At 34.2% G+C, this 22,858-nt stretch overlaps 2 protein-coding genes across 2 annotated transcripts; both read left to right on the top strand.

Annotated features, from left to right (window-relative positions):
- The first annotated feature begins 516 nt into the window (after positions 1-516).
- On the top strand, positions 517-6,770 carry LOC128550824 (epidermal growth factor receptor-like). Its single transcript, XM_053530655.1, has 3 exons — positions 517-840; positions 1,537-1,650; positions 1,872-6,770. The coding sequence occupies exons 1-3, from the start codon at positions 532-534 to the stop codon at positions 2,061-2,063; spliced, it is 615 nt and encodes a 204-aa protein (XP_053386630.1). The 5' UTR covers positions 517-531; the 3' UTR covers positions 2,064-6,770.
- Positions 6,771-7,069: 299 nt separating this feature from the next.
- Positions 7,070-17,811, top strand: LOC123539108 (epidermal growth factor receptor-like). The gene is made up of 9 exons (XM_045323589.2): positions 7,070-7,330; positions 8,386-8,449; positions 9,472-9,563; positions 10,242-10,317; positions 10,794-10,940; positions 11,781-11,878; positions 12,908-13,057; positions 13,887-13,980; positions 14,672-17,811. The coding sequence occupies exons 1-9, from the start codon at positions 7,217-7,219 to the stop codon at positions 14,962-14,964; spliced, it is 1,128 nt and encodes a 375-aa protein (XP_045179524.2). The 5' UTR covers positions 7,070-7,216; the 3' UTR covers positions 14,965-17,811.
- Positions 17,812-22,858: the final 5,047 nt, after the last annotated feature.

The following is a 22,858-nucleotide window of genomic DNA, read 5'->3' as shown; positions in this document are numbered from 1 at the left end:
GTGAGTGTGTCAAAAATTGCCCCAGGCACCTGCCAACGCGTCGTGAAGACCCAGATAAAACTAGTAAGGCAGTCTGCGTTTCAGAAAATGTTTCAGAAAATGGGTTTGTTTTTTTTATATAAAATATTTTTGGTAAATATATCTAATAGATGCTTAAAAGCTTTAAATAAAAATATTTTGAATTAAAAACTTAAAAAATAGCAGTAATGTACGTTACTCTACGTAAAAAAAATTAAAATGGAATTTGTTATTCTATAGCAGCCTTTCTAATGACATTAAGTGCTTCATGAATTATCAGTATGGCAACAGTAAGACGGTTTTTTTTACATTTTGACTGAGAGGCCAGAACTTGTTCTCATGAAAAACAGTATCTGTTGTATCGGCTCTACATACAGGAAACCTTTAAGAACTAGACTGGTTATTCTCACACAAGTTACTCTCACGCTCTGATCAGATCACTCGACCTCTGTACTAGTAGAGGATGAATGGCGCTCTGTGTGGATGCCTTTGTATGAAAAGCGCTATTTTACCATGGTCAGGGCGCTATATAAGTCTGGTATAATAAATAATAATAAAAAATTGTATAGAATTATATTGTTATCTTTAGATAAAATTGTGTCGCAGTATATCAATAATCATTTTGGGTATTACAGTTCTACCAACGTTACGAGCACTTCAGCTACAATCTTCGCTACTGCAGGTACCGCAGTTGCAATATTGTTTTCCTGTATAGTGATAACATTATGTGTCGTCTTCTGGTGGCGAAGAAAAGAACAGAGAGCGAAATTATCAAGCTTAGAACAAATGAATAAAGATGACTCTCCATTTTCAGCAGAGGAGGTATATCTTATTTACATTTATTAATAAAAATTGTAATCAGGAACACAATGCTGCGTGTAACTTAATACTCGCTGATGTAGTTTGTTTACAATTTAAGTATTACTTTCTTAATTAATATTGTAAGAAATATATTTGTATCAATGTAGTAAATTTATCAAATGAAACGGAAAGAAGCCATTTTATTCAACACCCTAAATCTTCAGGTGTTTGTTGTAAAAGCATATTTAAACGTGTCCGGCTAAACTGAGTAAAGAACATGAATTTGACACATATGACGCTATTGCAGAATAAAATGTAATCGTCCTATTCTAGTATGAAATCGCAACATCTCTGTTAGATACGTTCAAATTACTAGATTGCAATATAAAATTTCTACCTTGGATATCATTTTAAGGATGCTTACAAATATAAAACCTTCAGAAAAAGAGAAGGGAATTTCTAAATATGACATTTTATTTACTGACTGTTAGTAGAATTCTGGCTACTGATTGAATTTATTTACATCGAGAGGTAATTGAATATTTAGTACAGTGCACAATATTTATTTTATTAAATGCGTTTGGAGTGAACGTCTGACCGCTGTCTATGTTAAGGTTACCAAAGCGGATGCGTTTGTGTCATGAGTTATGTGTTGTGGCTACCAATCATTATAAAATCTAAAAAAAAAACATTTATGTTTTGTTCTGTTTCATGTAGCCATTGAGTCTTACAGATGTTAAGCCAGACAAATCTAAGCTCCGCATTATCAAAGAGTCAGAACTGAGACGCGGAGGTGAAATTGGACGTGGAGCGTTTGGCGTGGTATATAAGGTAATCAAATTAACAAATTTTAAAGCTTATCATTGAACGCTTATTGCTCTCTTATTGTCATCAAATAAACATATTGCTAGAAATTGTAGATGGAAGTTAAGGAATATATTTTTTAAAAAGATAAAGGTGTTTTTTTTTCAAGGATAACTTAAATATGTACATATATTCATAGCTTAGAAAGGTAAATAAATGGATGTAAGTAATCAGAATTTATATAACAGGGTTTTTGGGTCCCCGAAGGCGAGGACGTGAAGATACCAGTTGCTATTAAGGTAATACGGAAAGGAAACTCATCAGGTTTGCACCAGGAACTGTTGGACGAGGCTCGCATTATGGTATCAGTAGTACACATATGCTGTATTAGACTTTTGGCTGTATGTATGTCGTCAGAGGTCAGTATCTTAGGAAAATGATATTTTGAAGCCCTTAACTTGTGTATCCGTGTTAGGATTCTAAACGTACGTATTGCTTCGAATAATGTCAACTATGTTAGGACTGCGGTTGTCCATTCTTGCCCATAAGGTTGTAGGATATCATTGTTAAAACAACATACCCTCATGTATTTGTACTTTAGTTGCTTTTTGGTGTAATGACAAATAAAGCGTCAGATTCGTTGATGCTTTTTTTCTGAATTTTACCAAAAGGACGGAGGGAGTGAAATTTTAACATGCAATTTGCTTAGTCTTGCCCCTAAATATAGACTTTTGGCACTCTTGACTTTGAACAAGTTGTTGAGCACATAGGTGTACTTTTAATTAAGGTTGACTCTATTATTATGTTTACTTAAATACTTTTGTATTTTGTCCTTGATGTTAAAGCCTTTTTCTGAAGGGAGTTATTTCATCTACACTGCCTTGTCTAATTTGTTGAAAATAGGTTACTTTGCTCTATGCTTCCGGTAAATCTACACTTACCTATTATGTATTATCTCTAAACAAGATTGCGACTGTGTTAGGATTCTTAGTATTTATTTCAAAAGAATATATTCTTTGTCTATATGGCCGATATCTAGTGTCTGTGACGTAAGTGCATCTGTTTGAATAAATATTTATGCTTAAAGCTAGGCTCGTATTGGGCTCAGTTGTATTTGCTAAACGAATAGGAAGCTATAATCCAGATCAAGTTAGACCAGTTCTTGTGAAGCTGAATAATTTCAATGATAAACTTAAATTATACGATGGTCGAGAAGCATTACGGGCAAATGGTGTTAAGCTAGCGAACGATCTAACCTTCCGTCAGCGCAAAACCCTGAAAGACCTAAAAAGTAAAGGCCAAAGAGGTTACTTCAAGGGTGGTCGTTTACATATATTACCTGATGATGCAGACACTGATGAAAATCACCAAGATGATTCCGTTAAAAAGCGCTATATAAGAAGAGCAGTAAGATTTTATGATAAACATAATCCAGTAGCATCTGATACGAACCAGTCTTCTATGTTAAGTACCATTCGCCGAGGAAATGGAACAAACTAATATATAGGGGTCAGGACAAGGCATTACATGAATATCTCCTCCTCTAAACTTTCAGTTTTTGCTTTTAGAATAGAATATCGAAGGTATCAAACATAAATCGCCGGATGAAGACTTTATTAAATATATCTCTAACTTTGATTTGATAGGATTGTTGGAACCATGGGAAATAGATATGTCACAAATTGAGATTATTTTTCAAGAATTTACATCTTTAATTGCCCAGCAAAGAAGTCAAAAAGGGGTGGTCATAACCTTGGTGGTATTATTGTATTAGCAAAAGACAGAATAGCTCGCGATGTAGAACGTATAAATGAAGATTTCCCATACGGAATTTTTCTCAAAATTAACAGAAACCTTCTACAATTGGACAAAGATTTATTGTATGTTTGTGTTTACTTTCCACAAGAAGGGTCTCCATTTTATACGGATGAAATTGAATCCGGTTTCCAATGTTTGGAGTCTGAACTTCTTAAGCTTGACAATATAAATAATATGAACCTACTGTTGTGTGGCGATTTTAATGCCAGGACGGCAGATGCTGATGACTTTGTTGTTTGTGAAGATAATGTACCTATGTTAAGTGAATATATTCACATATTTGATGTATCTGTCAAAATTAAGCGTAACTATAAAGATAAAGTAATTAACAATTTCGGTCGAACATTAATAAATTTTTGTAAAACTTATGGCCTATCAATTGTAAATGGTAGGGCATGTAAAGATGTAAATATAGGTGAATACACTTTTGTTGATATTGTGGGATGTAGTGTTATTGACTATTATTTGTTATCGGATTCCGTGTTTTCTATCATTGGAGATTTTTTCATTGATAATATAGCAGATTGTAAGCATTTACCAGTAGTGTGTTCTTTAAAAGTGCCCATTATGCCTGTGGAAGTCTTAAGAGAGAAAACAGACTTCCAGGAAGAAAATGTACTTTATAAATTTTCTGGGTACGAGGATGAATTGAAATTTAGAGAGAATATACGGAATAGCATTTTCAATGGTGACTTTGATGAATTGGAAAACCCTCGGCAGATGTAAATGTTACAATTAACATATTTGAAAATTTAATATTAGAATGTTCTAAAGAAGTAAAAAAGTTCATTGTGGAGCGAAAGCACAAAGTTAATCATCGTAAATTGTTTGATAGCAGTTGTAAACAGATGAAGCTAAACAGAAATAGAACATAATAAAAGTTTAGACAAACAAGAAAACTTAGTGACCTTGACTCTTATCTTGCTGTTAAAAAGGAGTTTAACCATATGTGCAGAATGAAAGAACGAGAATATAACAGACGAGCGTTAAATTCAATATCTGAAAGTGTACATGATCAAAAACAATTTTGGAAAAAAGTAAATAGTTCAAAACAAAAACATAAAGATATAAACACTATAACTACATCAGACTGGTATGAACATTTTAAAAACAGGTTGAAATCGAAGACGTGCATTATCCTCAAGAAAATGACCTTGAAGAAAGAGAAACTCAAAATATAGAAATGATGACTGAACTAGGAAGTATTTTACTAAATGACCCTATAACCGAAAATGAAATATTGAATACAGTTAAAGATAATAAAAAAAGGAAAAGCGTGTTCAGGGAATCTAATACCAGAGCATATTATTTACACTGTTGATATTTTGTTGCCGTATTTACGTAAATTTTACAATAGAATTTTTGTCGATGGAGTTTTTCCTGACAAGTGGTCTCTTGCAGTTCTTATTCCTATACATAAGAAAGGTTCTCTGAATATTCAGGATAGCTATAGAGGAATAGCATTATTAGATATTTTAAGCAAAATTTATGTTAGTATTTTGAACAAACGTTTAACTTTTTATGCAAATGTGTTTAGTAAAATCACGGAAGCCCAAGGTGGATTCAGGTCAGGTTATTCTACGATTGATAATGGTTTTATTCTATACACTATTGTTAAAAAATACTTATGTCAGAAGCGCAGAAAATTGTACGTAGCATTTATAGATTTCAAAAAAGCCTTTGATAGTGTTGACAGAGTAAAACTGTATACTGCACTTTTGCGTCATGGAGTTCAGGGTAATTTGTTAAACGCAGTAAAAGGTATTTATAAATCTGTTAAGGCGGGTGTAAGAAATGGTACAAATCATAGTGAAATATTTGATTGCCCTATTGGCTTAAGACAGGGTTGTAATTTAAGTCCAATCCTATTTTCTCTGTTTATAAATGAATTATATGACGTTATTGCACAAAGTAATATACATGGTATACAGTTGACACCTGACATTGTTGAAATTTTCTTGCTTATGTTTGCTGATGATGTAGCGTTAACCGCAGATACTATTAATGGTTTAAAGAGAGAGCTTGATATACTATGTAACTATTGTAGAGAGTGGAAGCTAACACTCAATGTCCAAAAATCTAAAATAGTGGTTTTTAAAAAAATGGTGGACAACTTTCGAAACATGAGAAGTGGTTTTATAAGGGTAATAAACTTGAAGTGGTAAATGGTTTCAACTATGTTGGACTTTCACAAGTAAAATGTCATTGTTTAAAATGTCAGAGAGCATGGCTGTGAAAGCTAAAAGGGTTTTAATATCACTATTGTCCTCTTTAAATCATCTAATGCCTATGCCAAGACATGTGTTTTTTAAATTGTTTGATGTAAAAATTGTACCGATTTTATTATACGGATCGGAAATATGGGGACTTCACCGTATGGAACATACTGAAAGAGTTCAAACATATGCCTGTAAACGATTTATGTCAGCTCCTCTTCGAGCATGTTATGCTTCAGTTATGGGCGACTGTGAAAGATATCCGATGCAAATTATTGCTGCTAAACGTTGTATCAAATATTGGCTTAGAATTGTGACTTTGCCTCCAGACAGATATGTTAGAAAAAGTTATAATATGCTTTTATATTATGATAATATTGGCTACAAAAACTGGGTAACAGACGTAAAATTCGATTTGTATAAAACTGGATTTGGCTATATATGGGAGAATCAGTGTGCTCCAAATGAAAACTTGTTTTTATATCAGTATGTGCAAAGACTAAAAGACTTAAAGACCAGTATATCCAATTATGGAACAATGAATGCAGTAATAGTTCAAAACTCATGTCTTATAGATATTTTAAGACCTCTTTTAATTATGAAAATTATCTTGATGTGTTAGGTATTAAAAAATTTAGATATCATTTTGTTGCATTTAGAACATCATAACAAAATATTGCAATGTTGCAATGTTTATTTTTCATGCAATGACCTTGAGAAAATCATTTCTTGGGGTATAGTTTTTCTATTTATGCTCTGTATATGGAAAAAGTACGATCTGCACTTTTTAATGTAGTGTCAAACATTCCTTGCATTGAAAGTTTATATGTGTGTATTTCAAAGCTAGATGAATTATAATCTAAGATCTGAATGTATATACAATATATATATATTAACTTTCAGAGAGAGAAAATATAGCTTCTCTTGTCCCAATCAGTTATAAAGACTAAAAAGTCACTACTGATTTATGAGACATGAAAACAGAGATTTGAGTATATATATGCAAATGATGAACCAGTACGAATGTGTAGTACAATTCGGGCTCGTATATAAAGCAGTATCGAATCTAATCTTATTGGGTTAGTGGACTTGCTGTGGCATGTGCGTGTTCGTTTGTACTGCTAGGCGCTTTGCCGTAATTGGTCTGGTATATTGTGGTGGTGATTTAGTTCGTATTAATTAATTCTCTCTACTATATATATATATATATATATATATCTTATTAAATGGGTAATTTGACACTGTAAAGTTCAATTAAAAGTACTGTACTTATTCAGCATTATCTCACAATATTTATCTGCAAATATATATAATCAAAATTCTAATTATGAAATAGATATACATTTTGGTAAATGGTACTTTACTAGTTTTTATGAATTTGTTTTATCTTATGTTTGTTATATACTGTGTACAGTCACACACACATTTGTGTTTTTTATTTATGATTGTAATATATATGTGTATGGGCTGGAGGCCTTTAACGCAATAAACTAGTTTGAGTGTGACTAGTTGATGTCTTCAAGACGTTTTTATAGCATTGGTGTTTTTATTTGCAGAAGATGATGATGATTTCACAGTTAATGCCATCGGGATGTTTGTTAGGATACATTAAGAAACACAAGGATATGATTGGATCAAAGCCATTTCTCAACTGGTGTGCACAGATAGCAAGGGTTGGTTCTTTACACTTCAAGATTATTATCTCAGCAGGAAGAGCAACTTACTACCGGAAGATTTGTCTTTTTCTGTGAATTTATATTTTCTACAGTTGAACTAAGTTCTATTTGGTCATTTACCATTTTCTTTCGCAAAGTTTCGGAGAGTTAGTTAGTTATGTTTCACATTTAATTCAGTGCTTTGTGTATTTGGCCATACGGGATCTAGAACAAGGTCAGTAGGTCAAATAATAGAAACGCATGTTGGTATTCTAAAGACCGCATTGTCATCTGATCATTTTTTTTTTATTTAACGTCGCACCGACACATGATAGGTCATATGGCGACTTTCCAGCTTTAATGGTGGAGGAAGACCCCAGGTGCCCCTCCGTGCCTTATTTCATCACGAGCGGGCACCTGGGTAGAACCACCGACCTTCCGTAAGCCAGCTGGATGGCTTCCTCACATGAAGAATTCAACGCCCCGAGTGAGGCTCGAACCCACATCGATGAGGGGCAAGTGATTTAAAGTCAGCGACCTTAACCACTCGGCCACGGAGGCCCCTGTCATCTGATCAACATTATTTGTATTCAGTAGGTTTGGAGAAATCTATGGCAATTTCGAAGTAGTGTCACCTTGGAATTTTAACTATATGACTCCGTCAAATCATAGAAAATGATTGTTAAAAATATAGAAATCACATTGTTGACTGAATATGCATCCAATTAGAAACCTTTATGGAATGGTGGACTAAGTTAAATTGACTCAAACCTTTATCAGAAGTGGCAACAAATGCAACTTTTTATTTCAAAAGTCATGAATAATAGCATTTATAGTTTGTTTTCAGATACATTTTGTTTGGGAAAAAATACATTGAAATATAATAACAGTGGCAGATGACATTACTTTGAAGTTTTTCTCGACTTTTTTGTTCTGTTCTAGAGTGATTTAAATACGTTTGGTCTCAGTTACCTTCATTTTGTCAGAAAGAGCCATGGTACTCAGGTGAGCGGCTCAGCACCATCTTAGTCCTCTTGATGAGTACAATTGAATTTGTTATTAATTATTTGAAGGGTATGGTTTACCTTGAAGAAAGAGGTATTGTCCACAGGGACCTTGCTGCTAGGAACATATTAGGTATGCTGATATGACATTGCTCCAATTCAGCAAGTATCATTTTTACGGAATCTGCTCGAACATAGAAGTCATAATTGTTTAATTGTAAATTTCAGCTTTCGAGCTGTCAGCCCGCGTTTCAGTTGCTTTGATCACTGATTTTGAAATAGTTCAGTAGTATTAAATTGTCGTAAAGGTACAATTAATCCCCTGTAGCTTTGTCGTCCTTTTTATGTACAGTCAAACCTGCCTATAAAGACCACCCTTGGGAGAGCCAAAATGTGGTCTTTATCTGGAGTTGGTCATTATTCACAGGTTAAAATACACTCTAAATGTTAAAATGGGAATCAAAACATGTGGTCTTTAGAGTCAGGTAGTCTCTGTTCAGAGGTGGTCTTTAACACAGGTTTGACTGTACATCGATAATATGATGTTCATTACACACAATCGTCGGAGTGACTGTAGAATTTTAAGTTCGATAATTCTAACTTTAGTATTACTTCGAGATATAAATACGAGTATTTATATCATTACAAGTTGAGTATGTGTTAAATAACTCAACTGATCGATTAATACATAACGTTCGATGTAAATGCCAATAAATATATGTAATTATCACATGTTTGACGTCACAGAAGTGTAATAAAGCCATTACATTTTTTAAAATGATAATACACTAGTGTTATAAAGCTTTGGCGTCGACGTCGTTATATTATAGACGTTTGTCAAATTGACTTGTTTATATAGTAAAAGAAAGTAGACTGTTTGATGTTTCGACAGGAAAAGCTAATATGTAATAAAAAAGAATATTTCATCAGTGTCTTTTCATATTGAATTTATTAAACGAGTTGAATAAAACTGATAACATGCTCGGTAACTCCTTTAATAAATTTAATATGAAAAGACATTAATGTAACATCCTCTATGTAATTTATGTTGCAAACTATAGAAAAATCCTTTAAATATTTGTAAGTAATTTATACTGCAAACTTTAGAAAGTTTCTTAACAATAGAAAATTAAACTTTATGTAAACTGTCAACAGTACAATCTGCTGCTCAAGTAAAGATAACAGATTTTGGTCTCGCCAAACTTCTGGATTATACAGAAGATGAATTCCAGTCAGCAGAGGAAAAGGTAGGTACTGTAAAATCATTTTATCTAGCAATTTTAAGCGGAGATATATTGATTTTATGGTGCATTTCTGTCTGTTTGTCTGTCTGCGCGTCCGTCCGTTTTGTCCATCTGTCAGCCTCAAACATTTTTTTCTGATTACTTTTCTAAAAATACTGTTGGGATTTCAACAAAACTTTTTAGAAAGATATTATATCACATTGAATTTTGTCTGTAATATACATTTACCAATTGAATGATACTAGTATTTGATTGAGAAATGGTTTCTTAAATGTCATTCTTTCATTAAGTTTGTCATGAAAACTTCTCCCATACTATATATAGTAGACAGACACTGTGCGTTAGGTTTCTTTGCACAATTGACTATTTTTTATTTTAAGTCCCTGTGAATGGAGTTTTTGCCAATCAAAAATCGGGTACAATCGTGCTTCTTTATTTTGTCCCTGTTGCCTTTTTTGGGTTAACTTTTTGTGTGTCCATGTGTCTGTGAATTTTATAAGAATTTTTCGTTTATTAATATATCAGTAAATACTTACGATTTTTCTGTTTAACGTAGTTAGGATGGATGTGATAATGAGGAAGAACTGCTTTTTAGAACGTAAGAAAATACAACAGATGCTGTTATTATAATACTTTATATATCCTATGACATATCACATTAAGATTTCTGTTGTTTTTAAGGTGCCTGTAAGATGGTTGGCTCCAGAGTCTTTGCAGAGCAGAATATACTCACACAAATCAGATGTATGGAGTTACGGTAAGTTTTAATACAAGGTAAGTTCGATTATAACATACGCTTGAGTATATTGTAAGTTTGATGTATAATGTAAGTTTGGTTTGATATGCAATACGTTTGATTTTATTTAGATTTATTTATAAGGTAATTTTGATTCATAATGTAAATGTGTCAATGAGGTAAGATTTATTACAACCTGGGGCTAGAGGGCGTGGACGGTAGCATGCATTTCCACTACAGTCCATGAACAGGCTCAATCAAACCGAGCCTGCAACTTTTCGTATTTGCCATGTTGAGCAACCTGTGAAGTTTCAACTTTTTCTATTTTACAGGAAAAGTGTGATTTTAATCACCTTACCAGTTGAAAACATTAATTTGCATCAAATTTGGATAATGCTAACTCGAATAAGAAAGCTTTTTAATCACATTTTGGCTTTCTCAATCCTGTTATATGTGAAACCTTGTTCGTAATGTTAACCTAAAATTTTATTTTATAGGTGTAACACTTTGGGAAATGTTTACTTACGGCAAGAGACCGTACGAGAAGTCACATAATCGAGATGTTCTGAGCCTAATCGAGAAAGGAGATCGATTGCCTCAACCTGATATTTGTACGATTGATGTATATATGAACATGATCAAATGTAAGTGTATACACATACAGACAAGCTACAGAAGTAACCAGAATCTTTAATGCCAAAAAGAAGTATCTGTACTTAGGTGACTGCAATATTTGATGAAAGGGAATGAAAAGGGAGCTGTTACCTTTATTCTTTCTCAAGTACAGTTGATACGGAATCTCGATTATAAGAGTATGCTAATTTCACAAAAAAAGTGTGAACGCTTAAGACGTTTCTGTATTTAATTTTAGTAAACCGGTCAAAGAAAATAAACACGAGATGCACAAATATGCGTCTTTTCTAAATTATTATTTTTATAACCTCTGAAAATAGATGATATGCGAAAGTAGGATGAGTGCGAGGTTGGCCTTCCTTTAACGCGTTTAAATATGTAGGTTACTGGTCGTTCCATGGCTGCGTTAATATTTTCAACTTTTTTATTTCGTCCGTTTCGTTTTTTGTTACGTATATCCTCCTGTTTTATTTGGTATTTCATTTCTCTCATTTCTCCATCGCCCTCTTACATTAACGCCATCTGTACATTTACTATGAGTGAGGTTAGGTGCCCATCATATTTTGGCCGTCAGTGGTCCCTTGGTAGTGCCCCTTTGTATTGATGCTTTTCCACTCTCCACAACACCAAGCCTTTTAACTACCGCTTAACCATTTTAGTACTTGACATATAAGTACAATGTAAGATATACTTGTTAGATATTTGTTGCAATCCGTCTGCTATATTTTTCATTTACTTTTTGTTGTGGGCCTACGTTACGATGCATGGCTTTATGATTGTGTTTGGTCTGTGCTTCCGGAAAGTCTACCCTTCCCTTTTTTTTTAATAGTATATTGTTCTTTTTGATTCAGGCTGGATGTACAATGCTGAAAATCGACCGTCGTTTAAGGAACTAGCAGAAGACTTCTCTAAAATGGCTCGTGACCCAGGGCGTTATCTTGTTATCCAGGTATTCTCTGTACTGAAATATAGGGATCTATGATTGCAAATATATAGGGATTGAAAGCCTTAAATGCCCTCTAGTGCATGTTTCAGTTCTTTTAGTCCACTTGTTTAAATGTGTCGATTTATTTTGGGTGTATACCTGTTATATATACTTACGTACATGTATGTGAGTGCATACATACACACACTGATTGTTTGGTTTTGTTTCAGTAGGGTTGTGTTGCTGGAAATCATCTATTCTTTTTTACCTTTTCCATTCTGATTGTTTTTAATTATGCAAGAAATAAGCGTTATCCTATGTTCTCATTGTGTTAGATGTATTTCAGCAGTAAACATTTATGTTTTAAATTAATATTTGATCTGTTTTATATTCATTTTTCTTGTTTGGCGTTGTTGTTGTTTGTATATGCATGCCTCTGCTAGTTTATTTCATTCTAGTATAAGATAGATGATTCTCTGAGGACAGTTTTAATTTTCAATTAATTGTTCATGGATAGCTCTAATATTGTGCCAGTTTCAAGCATGTGAATCACTGTAGTGTTTTCACAATCTAAGGTATTAAACTGTTTGTGTCATCCTTTATTAAATCCTTATTTGTATATAATTATCACTTCCAGATAACTCACTAAATTTCGCACATTCGCAATGTGTTGTTTGACTATTTACCTCCGTTACTAAGCAACATAATGTATCGTTCCTATTCATGAAGATATGTTTGTATCTCATTATTGAAGCCCTAGTTGTATATCTTTGCTGTATATCATACTCAAATTTGAAGGATTTAACATAATATTCTCCATTCAAAATTGACTTTGTGGCCAAGTTCATTAGCACCTTGCATCGTGAATGATAAAAGAACGTTCAGGGTGACATTTCCAGATTATATCGGTTTCCACTATCCGATATTTTCGCAACACATATTTTAAGTTACACACTTTTTTGTCTGAAGTAAAACCAATGTTAACACTTGTTTGCGGATTTTTTTTAATTAGAGAACGAATAAAAGGATATTGCCGTGAAAATTTTATTTTAGGGAGATGAAATGATGAAGACACCGACTCAATTGGACAGCATTAATGACTTAGATCTGGAAATGGACGCATGCGCAGATGGACCAGAGAAACTAATTACGGCTGATAATTATATAAAAATTGAACCTCCAGTACATGAGAAATGTAATGAGGTAACAGAAAAATAATCAACTTGATACAGTCAAATCGATAAGAATATTGTTTAAAACTAGTTTGTCATGAAAAGTAATGGAAACCAAAATTTCCCCTCAATTGCGCCTAAATGGGACTGGAAAATCTTTTATCAAAACAAATATTTTGCTGCATCTACATTGTTTTAGATGGACTATCTGAAGAATAAGGAGGGCTATAGAATTCGTCTTAGCATTGGCGTCCGCGTTGTTTAACCTTTAGGCTGCTGGCGGCAAGTGAATTTACCTTTGCGATCAGTGCAGACCAAGATCAGCCTGATAATGGTCTGCACCGTTCGCTATCCAGTCTGTAAAATTTCAGTAAACACCCCTTCGAAAAATAAATGGTTCTGTCGAAATTGAATGATGCACCAGTCTGTTTTTAGAAATTTAGTAGAGTAAAGTTTAAAGTGTTTCATGAAGTCTGATATCTTCTCCGTTACTAAAAATATTCAGTTTATACCCAGAGTGAAAATGTACATACACATGTCCATCAGACTTAAACATCTATACATTTTCTCATGCAGGACTATGAATCACTTAATATGTATGCTGTTAATCTGATGATGAAAGTCTGTCTGACATTCTAATTTGCAATCTCTCAAATGTGTATTGCTTATTACAAAGACATGTTTCAAAACATAAATAAAACAATTAAAGGAGATAAAAGAAGGCAAATACCACAGTTTCAAAGATTTATATTAATATAATCTGACAGATGCTAAGAATTTTATCGAAAACATAATTGTACATTCTGTAATATTTTGTCAGCCTAAGACCTGTAACGTAACTGGTTGTTATTTATTTTAAGACTACCCGCACTGAAGCTGTGGTTGACTTAGACGCAGATGGATACTTGAAAACCGTAGCAGAGCCTCACATCTACTTGGATTTGGAAGGCAATGGTTAATATTTCAGTTACATTGTTAGCTGAATTTGTAAATAACCTGAACGTAAAACTGCATCCGTTTAAAAAAAAAACAGTCAAAAAGAACATATACTTATGTAATGAAGACCTGTAATACATTATGTATAACTGCCAAACCTCGCCTAAACTCAGGCTCCACTTGTAGCACACCACCTGAGTCCCAATAGGGTGCTCATTCTCTTTAGGTAAACAACAACGCCCTATTCTTTTCGCTTGCTTTAAATGCGTTCGAAGCACCAAGGGTTCTTTTGGGCAAAAATAACCTCAACCAAGTAGTTTGCCCCTCACCGCTTTAGATTCGGAACCTCGATTGGGTTGTAGATTTTTTTCATGTGAGGAAGCTTCCTCGCGGATGGCTAGTAGTTCTTCCCTGCACGAAGAGACACCTCTGGTCTTGCTCCATCATTATAGGCTGGAAAAGCTATACATGTGACGGTGAGACGTTAAAACTAACAACAAAATGAAGTTAAAATATGTTCAAAATATTTGTTGAAAAAGCAAAGATTGGTGGTCCCTCCAAATGTTTACATACAAAATCATTATAACTATGTTACTAACACACAGTGATATGTTATCAACCTGTCAGTACGCTACACAAATTTTATTACAATATAGCATTGCTTCAATTGTATGTAATACCAGCATGAATTCTTAGTCATATGTTGCAGATGGTGAATACATCGAAATGAAAGAACGACATTTTACGATGGATGGCCGAAATGGCGATAAGAGACGTCTTCTGAAGTCCGAATATGAACCTGCCGGTTCTTTGAAGTCCGAATATGAGAATGGCCCCAGTTCTCTGAAGTACGAATATGTAAAAGAGGCCGGTTTTCGAGAGTCCGAATACGAACCTGCCGGATTTCCTGGGTCCAAAAGTACACATGCAGATACGGCAGTACTCGAGGATATACAGCGACAACATAAGTCGGCATCTACAAGCCACTCGAAAATGGATTAGATGATAATAGAAAAGATTCCAGTGACTTTTTTAAAACTGTTATCATCACTGTTCTTTATATTTAGAGTGTGAGACTGGTAAAAATGTACATTTGTTGTCAGTTTGTGTGTATAACTTTATACAAAGAGTGAGTCCCATTCATCTCACTTTTTGACAGAAATTGAAAATAAAAACACAACTTTAGGACTAAAATGCAATTTTACACGTAAAGTTTTATAATTCTGGCTTTTGTTTTGACAACATTATTCCTTCCTATTAAAGGCCCAAGTGTGTCAAATATAAAAAGTGAAAATTGAAATTTCCATCCATATTTCTGACGAGTGTCCATGCATTTAACTGGAACATTTTTCAAATCTATGGAATCATAATGTAAGTATACACATCAAGTTTTGTAATTTTGTCGTCTAGTTTTACAATTGTTTTCGCATTTTGTACTAATGAAAATGTGGAAAATCGTTAAGTTTTCTCATAGAGAGATTTGATTTAATAAATATATTATAGTTAAACTTCTCACACTCATCTGAGTGTTTTTATGAAGTTTACGCAAATCCAACAACTTTGTCAGTAACTTTTTACAAACTGTGAAATTTTCTTTAAGTTATAACATACCTCAGTTGCAGGACAGAAGATTCACAAAAATAAGGGAAATATTGAAGCACAGTAGAATTATAGACCAATCGCACTTTAAGTTGCTTTGGAAAATTATCAATTGCTATTATAAATAATCGATGAAACTAATTTCCTTAATATGAAATAGTTGTTAGGAAATAAACAGCCACTCAACTATAGATTGATTATTTGTTTAAACATGTCTTTTAGACATATTAGGCGCACAAAAGTAAAACCTGTTCTGTGTGTTTATTGATTTTAAACAGGCGTTTGATAATGTATGGCGACAAGGACTTTTGACAGAGCTATTGAACTGTAATATAAATGGTTAATGTTTTAATGTTGTCAAAATCATGTATCTTAAGAATCAAGAATAAACGCAGGATATTCCTAGTTTTTTGTATGACCGGTGTAAATAAAATCAGTAAGATCCTATGTAAGACAAGGTGAGCATCTGTCTTCCCTTATATTTGCAATATATTCAAATGATTTAAACAAATTTGTTAGTAATGAAAATGTAAACGATATCAAACATATCATAAGCCTTCATGACATCGGTATGCATTTTAAACTGTTTATAAAATCATATGCTAATGATACAGTTCTATTATTTCAAAGCAGTGCTGAACTTTAAATGTGTGTTAGGATTAATGTAATAAGTGGAAACTAGAAGGCAATACACGAAAACACAGTTCTTGTCTTTGGCTCAAGGAGTAAACCGTATGATTTTCAAATCTAAAGGTGAAACTCTTGAAATAAAAATCTCGGCAAATAAGGCCATGTTCTGCATGAGACAAGACCTCTTGATTTAACTATTGAGCTAAAGGTTGATCTATATAATAAAGTTTTTAAACCTGAAATGTTACATCTGGAGAAATAGTTGTCATATCCCTACCTCTAGACATTATTTCTAAAATGATAAGTGTCTGGAGTAAACTCTCTGATAGCACAAGTAATAAGAAATAATTTATAGCAGAAGAGTGTTTTAAAACTATTTATGCACGACAGGCGATTATGCGTCGGGCGTAATAATTCTACTAGGGCGCATCCCGAGTGGAATTATTTGTACGAGATATTACCGAGTGTATAAATAGTGTTAAAACACGGTTTTGCTATTTTTTCAATTCTAATATGCCTTTAATCTGAAACAGTATATAAAATATAGTAGCGCTCTTTCTTGGTCGCAACAAAAACGTTGACGTCACCACACGTTATCATGACGTCATTCTAGCGAAGCGTGTTTTAACAAAGACAAGCATGTTAGGATTCTAATTCTAATTTGACTAATAATGCTTTAATTTATCACAACGATGTTATGTTGACGTCCCGTCAACGTGATATTTAGTGTCATGTACGCATCAAGAAATAGCTTTTTCAAATTTCATAAAATATTTTACCTAATAACATGTAAGAATTCTAAATGGGTAACAGGAACAAGGAAAGTTTAGCTCAAGATAGTTAATATATATAAAAGATTAAGTAACGAATAATGGGTTTGGAAATATATGGGATCAATAAACTAAAACGAATATAAACTGTTTTGCAATGGTTTTTATACGAAAGGTAAAGGATCAATATTTACAAGAATCAAAGGATTTAATATCAGAATAAATAAGCAGCTACAATTATAAACAAATTAATTTGGAATGAATATATATATTTGTATTTATTATCAAACTATTTTTTGTAAAATTTTATCAGCTTTCCTTATTAGAAATCAAAAACTCCCATTTGAAGTTGGGAGATCGACAGGGTTATCATTAGCTGAAAGGAAATGTGAATTATGTGAACTAACTGAAGTAGGAATCGAGTTTTATTATCTACTCTGTTGTAATTTTTTAAGACCAAAGGAACTAGTGTGTTAAAGGTTTTATTATCGAAACCCAATTATCATAAAATTTTCTCAGCTCTTGAACAGTGAAAATAAATGTGAATTAATAAGATTATGTAAGTTCTTGGATCATGGTATGTAAACTGTAAGAAATAACCCTTACGGGTATTAAGAAACCAGTATCAGGTTATAAACATATTATTTTAAAAGTTGACCTGTGATTCATGTTAAATTTTGTATAAAGTATTTGTGTTTTTTAAGTTTTAGTTAATGTAAGATTATTAAAGTCTGTAATGTAAAATATTACTTGGAAAATAAGTATGTGTCTGCTTTTCGAACATCACTGTACATAAATCAATATAATCATTCTATGCTTGCACGTTTTTCAATAAAATGTATGTTACTGATAGTTGTTATGTATTGTTACCAAACTTGCATTGTTGTTATTAGTCCCCCACTTGCTAAAAAGCCAGTTTCGGGGATTATAGTTATGCGCTTTTCCGTCCGTCATTCTGTCATTCCGTCCTTCAGCAATTTCGTGTCCGGTCCATAACTCTGCATCCATGAAGGAATTTTAATATTACTAGGCATAATTGTTTCCCATTATAACGTGTCTTGCGCAAAACCCGGACCCTAACCAAAAGGTCAAGTAACAATTGGAGGTCAAAGGTCAACAGGACTTTTTCCTGTCCGGTCCATAACTCTGCCATCCATAAAGGGATTTTACTATTACTTGGCACAAATGTGCCTCATAATAAGAATATGTGTTAAACACTACCTTTAGACCCCTAGCTTAAAGCTCAATGTCACACTTGGCAGTCAAATGTTAACATGGCATGAACAGTGTCTATTTCGTGTCCGGTCCATAACTGACATTTGTGAAGTGATTTTAATATCATTTGGTACAAATGTTACCCATGATGAGACAACGTATCATGCCCAAATCCCGGACCCTCGGCTCAAAAGGTCAAGGTCACAATGGGATCAAAGGTCAATAGTTTTCTTTTCCTGTCCAGTCCACAAATCTATCATCCATCAAGAGAAATCAATATCACTTGGCATAAATGTTCCCCATGATGAGACGAAGTATAATGCGCAACACCAAGAACCCCAGCTTAAAGGTCAAGGTCATACTTGATCAAAAGTCAATAAGATATGTTTTCTGGCCGGTCCGGTCTATAACTGTCATACAAAACAGAATTTGAATATCAGTTTGCACAAATATTCCACTGGATGAGACAACGGAGCAGCTCGCAAGAGCCCCGTATGAGAACCGCACGGGTCCTGGAAGAGCTCATACGGGCATCGCAAGATGTCCGTGCGGATTTGGAAAACTGCGAGACTTGCTGATGCTCGCACGACTATCGCAGGGGACTCGTACGGTCAACGTACGATGTCCGTACGATATTAAGGACACCGTGCGGAGAACATGTGATGTTCGCACGGGTCTCGCAGGGCCTTAGATAGCAGTATGGGCTCCGTACGACTTCCTTAATAATTCATAATTTATATAGAAACAGGAGTATATTTCAAGTTCCTCCAGGTACTGTCGAGGCGTGGTACAGAATGGAGCCACATCGTCTCAGACTGATGCACATGCGGATCGCGCTGCACCAAGAACCAAGAACAGCTGAACGCTCAGCGACGGCAGCGGAGACGTACGTGTTGGGTAAAGCCATGGTTGCAATGGTGCCTGCTGCTGGGCCAGTATGATGCCTTCATGCATGAACTAATGCGAGAGTCCCGAGAGGACTTTAAAGGGTTCCTTTGGATGGAACCCGTGATGTATACCGCATGGGCACCGTACGAGCGCCGTACGAGCCAAAGATTATCGTGCGAGGTACGACTGGGCTCCTTGCGAGCTCCGCACGATTTGTCTGCGATGTCCGTATGGATAGCTTACGACTGCATTCTCTAAAGATCGTATGGGGCCCGTACGTACTGTGACCACACGCTAACATTGCACAGATATCGTAAAGGATTCTTAAACTGTTTGACTCGTACGATTTTTTAAAACCGTACGGACATCGTACAGTCTTGTGACCAAGGTATTACATGGCAATACTACTTATTTGTTTTGTTTTATTTGTCAATCATAATTTGCATTATGAACCTTTAACCTTTTGCAAGTGCAAGTGATTTTGCCTTTGCCACCAGTGCAGAGCAAGATCAGCCTGCACGCCTGTACGTGCAGGCTGATCATGGTCAGCACTTTTCGCTACTTGGTCAGTCAATTTTCAATGAACACACCCTGATTAACAAGTGGCACTTCCCAAATCAAATAATGAACCAATCCAGTTTAGAAATTCAGCAGGGTAAAGGTTAAGATATATGCAGTCTGACATTTAAGGCCAAACATGCAACATATTATATAAGTATTTGCGAAGATTCATAACTTTGTATAGTGATATAACATGTAATGTACATATGATATATGTTGTTTATTAAACGGAGTAGACATCCATCTATATGCAACTCAGAGTGTTCTTTTTTATTTCCTTTCGTCAGAGAAGTATAATTTCTATACAATATGCCATTTGAATAAAAACATATTATCAAGTGGAAGTTCATACCATTAGTACAATTTATCTAAACACTTGTACTGATTAATCACATGCAGATAATACAAGTTACATACTGGCTTCTTTGTTCCGATGAGGTCTATAAACACGTTATAGACCGCTTATGAGGTCGATAAGAATTTCCAGACCTGTCCACACAAAAATTCAAAGTGCCTGTAGTGGGAATCGAACCCGAGTCGCTCCGATGCAAGTCCAGTGATCTAACCACTGAGCCAGATTGCCGACACACTTACGCACTTGTCAGAGATAAAATTTAAAGTTATGCGTAAGCGACCGAAACATTGCAGTAGAATCATGAGAAGTCCGTGCATGACATTCAAGGTGAACGCGTGATTGACTCCGTAAATATACTATCACTTATTTCAAAAAGTATAATTTAAGTGAAAAAATTTCGACCAGTTCTACATATCTTGAAAATTGGCCTAAACATGAATTTACTGTAAAATTTTAACATTCAATTCTAAGCAGGTCTTGATATTTGTCAGAAAGTTAAAACGGGCATACTCTTCCGTCAGAGTGGAGAATGCTTCATGAAACAGGACATTTTATTTTACAAAGAAAAATATTGACAATGATATAACTGCAAACACTGCAAACTACACACATTTCCTCCAAGTTAATTAATAGTCTGTTAATGAAACTTGTGACGATTTTCTGTACAATTAACATGGAACATACATTCCGAGCGTGTCTGAAATAAGACTGACTGTTTAAACATATTTAATGGCAGTTTTTAGGTAGCGGAAATTGATGGGAAACTGGTTAAAGTACATTTCTTGTTTTCTGAAAAATGTTCTAAATTTGCTAAATATCTTTAATTCATATCGAACTAACATTTGACATTTTTATGCCTTTAAATGTTATTAGGTATTTTGCACTGTACAAGGTTTCATTGATTCTATACTTGTTTTGACATCCACAAGTATATGACAACTTCTACACGTGAATCAGGTGTGGAGAACAAAAACGACATTAAACTATATAATGTTTATTTAAATCGTTGTCATGTCAATCAAAACGGAGGCCTCTAACTACAAACATCTTAATTAGTTGTACTCATTACTTTCATTGTCAAGAAAACTGAAGCTTTTTATATCTTCTCGATGCTGTCCGCACAGTTTTTTTTTTGCACACTTCGTTGTGTCTTTTTGGCGTGTGCTAAATCATGATACGCATTTCTTGTGATGATGTAATGATAAATCTGTATCAGTACTTTTTTATACGGCAATGTATATGTGTCAAATTAAAGAGCTAATAAACTTATTTTTCTCTAAATAATTATGAAAAAGAAAACAACATAAAATACCATTCGCGTCAAATTCTGACTGATTGACTAGACACACATTGATGATCTCAGAGAGAGACTATTTCTCAAATGTGCACGGATTTTTCATGCAATACAAAATGTCATGTCCTAATTGCTGACAAATATTTTCACAGGTTCGTAGCACGTTGGGGCATTCCGTTATATCAATAGTATCAAATAAATTGTGACACTTATTGTCTTGTTCTTTCTTCTATTTTTATCATACTTACACGTTACAAACGTTCTTCAAATCCGAAACCAATCTGGACTATGTAAAACAAAAAAGCATGTAGGTAAGTCAGTTATCATTCTCGGAATAGGTCTGCATTGTGTTTATAGACCTGTGAGGAGATTTGAAAACCTCGCTCACTACGCTCGCTCGGATCACAAATCCATCACTGGTCTTTAGACCACGATAATCCGTAAATAGCCAATCGCAAAGCAGACCTGTACTCGTCTATATTTCATATACAACAGTAGCGTTGTATATATATCGGGGGAAACTTGGGCAAAAAACGCGTGAATTTCGTGTCAATTTACCATCTAACAATACAGGCTAACGCCGGAGTTAAATGACCTTGCAATACTCTCACCAGTTATCAATGGGATAAAAAATAAGACTGACTTGGAGGTGAATTCAGTTGACAACGTCTAAATATTAATATCGTAAAAATGACCCCATGTTATTGGATATCAATAAAATTGAATTACAATAAACTACATATTTGTAGTGTAGAACCAAGTGGAAAAAACGTGATTTACACATTTACTGTCTGAAACGTTTCCAACAGTTGTAACTTTTATGTTCACTTGTTATAAAATAGACATGTCAGGACGATCCTTACATTTGCAAACAACTGGATCCAGTTGTTCGAAACTTTAACAGGCGATGAGTTAACGGTCGATTAACTTTATCATTAGATTTCGACAGTTTAGAAAACTTAGAAAATCAAATGTACTTGTTAAGGATTATAAACACTAAATCATCTTTACAGTAAAATTAAAACATCATACTAGTGTTTCCCACCCACCAAGACTAGTATCTTGAATAGAAATTTAACAGGCGGTTAGTTTAACAGCTTAATGCAGTGGTCGTGGGTTCGAGCATCATTGGGGTCACGACCATGACTTCTCATATGACCCCAGTAGTGGTTTTCATAGGAAACGGAGTGGTTACAATAAGCTTAAAGCTTTCATCACAATCGAGCTAAAACAAATTAGTATAAACTAAACTACACTAAACTAAACTAAATTACAGCCCGTTAAAGTTTCGAACAACTTGGCCCAGTTAGAAAGTAGAACAACTACATCATTCTTACAAGAAGGACATGGTGTTCGTAGTCCTACGAGCATCTACGCACTAACTGTATCCTGATAAACAAAATAAATAAATAAATAAACACCGACACTGGTTCCTGTTTAAATAAGAACAAAAAATGAATATAACGTTAACCATAACCACGTTGTCACTTTACACCGATTGTTGAAAAGTGATTTCTAATAGAACCTGATAAATTGTATGACTATGATTATGTATATCACCAGTAAGCACTAGTCCATACTTAA

Source organism: Mercenaria mercenaria, chromosome 18, assembly GCF_021730395.1.
Source record: "Mercenaria mercenaria strain notata chromosome 18, MADL_Memer_1, whole genome shotgun sequence".
NCBI lineage: Eukaryota > Metazoa > Mollusca > Bivalvia > Venerida > Veneridae > Mercenaria > Mercenaria mercenaria.
The sequence above is the reverse complement of the archived record's forward strand: the minus strand, read 5'-3'. Positions and strand labels throughout refer to the sequence as shown.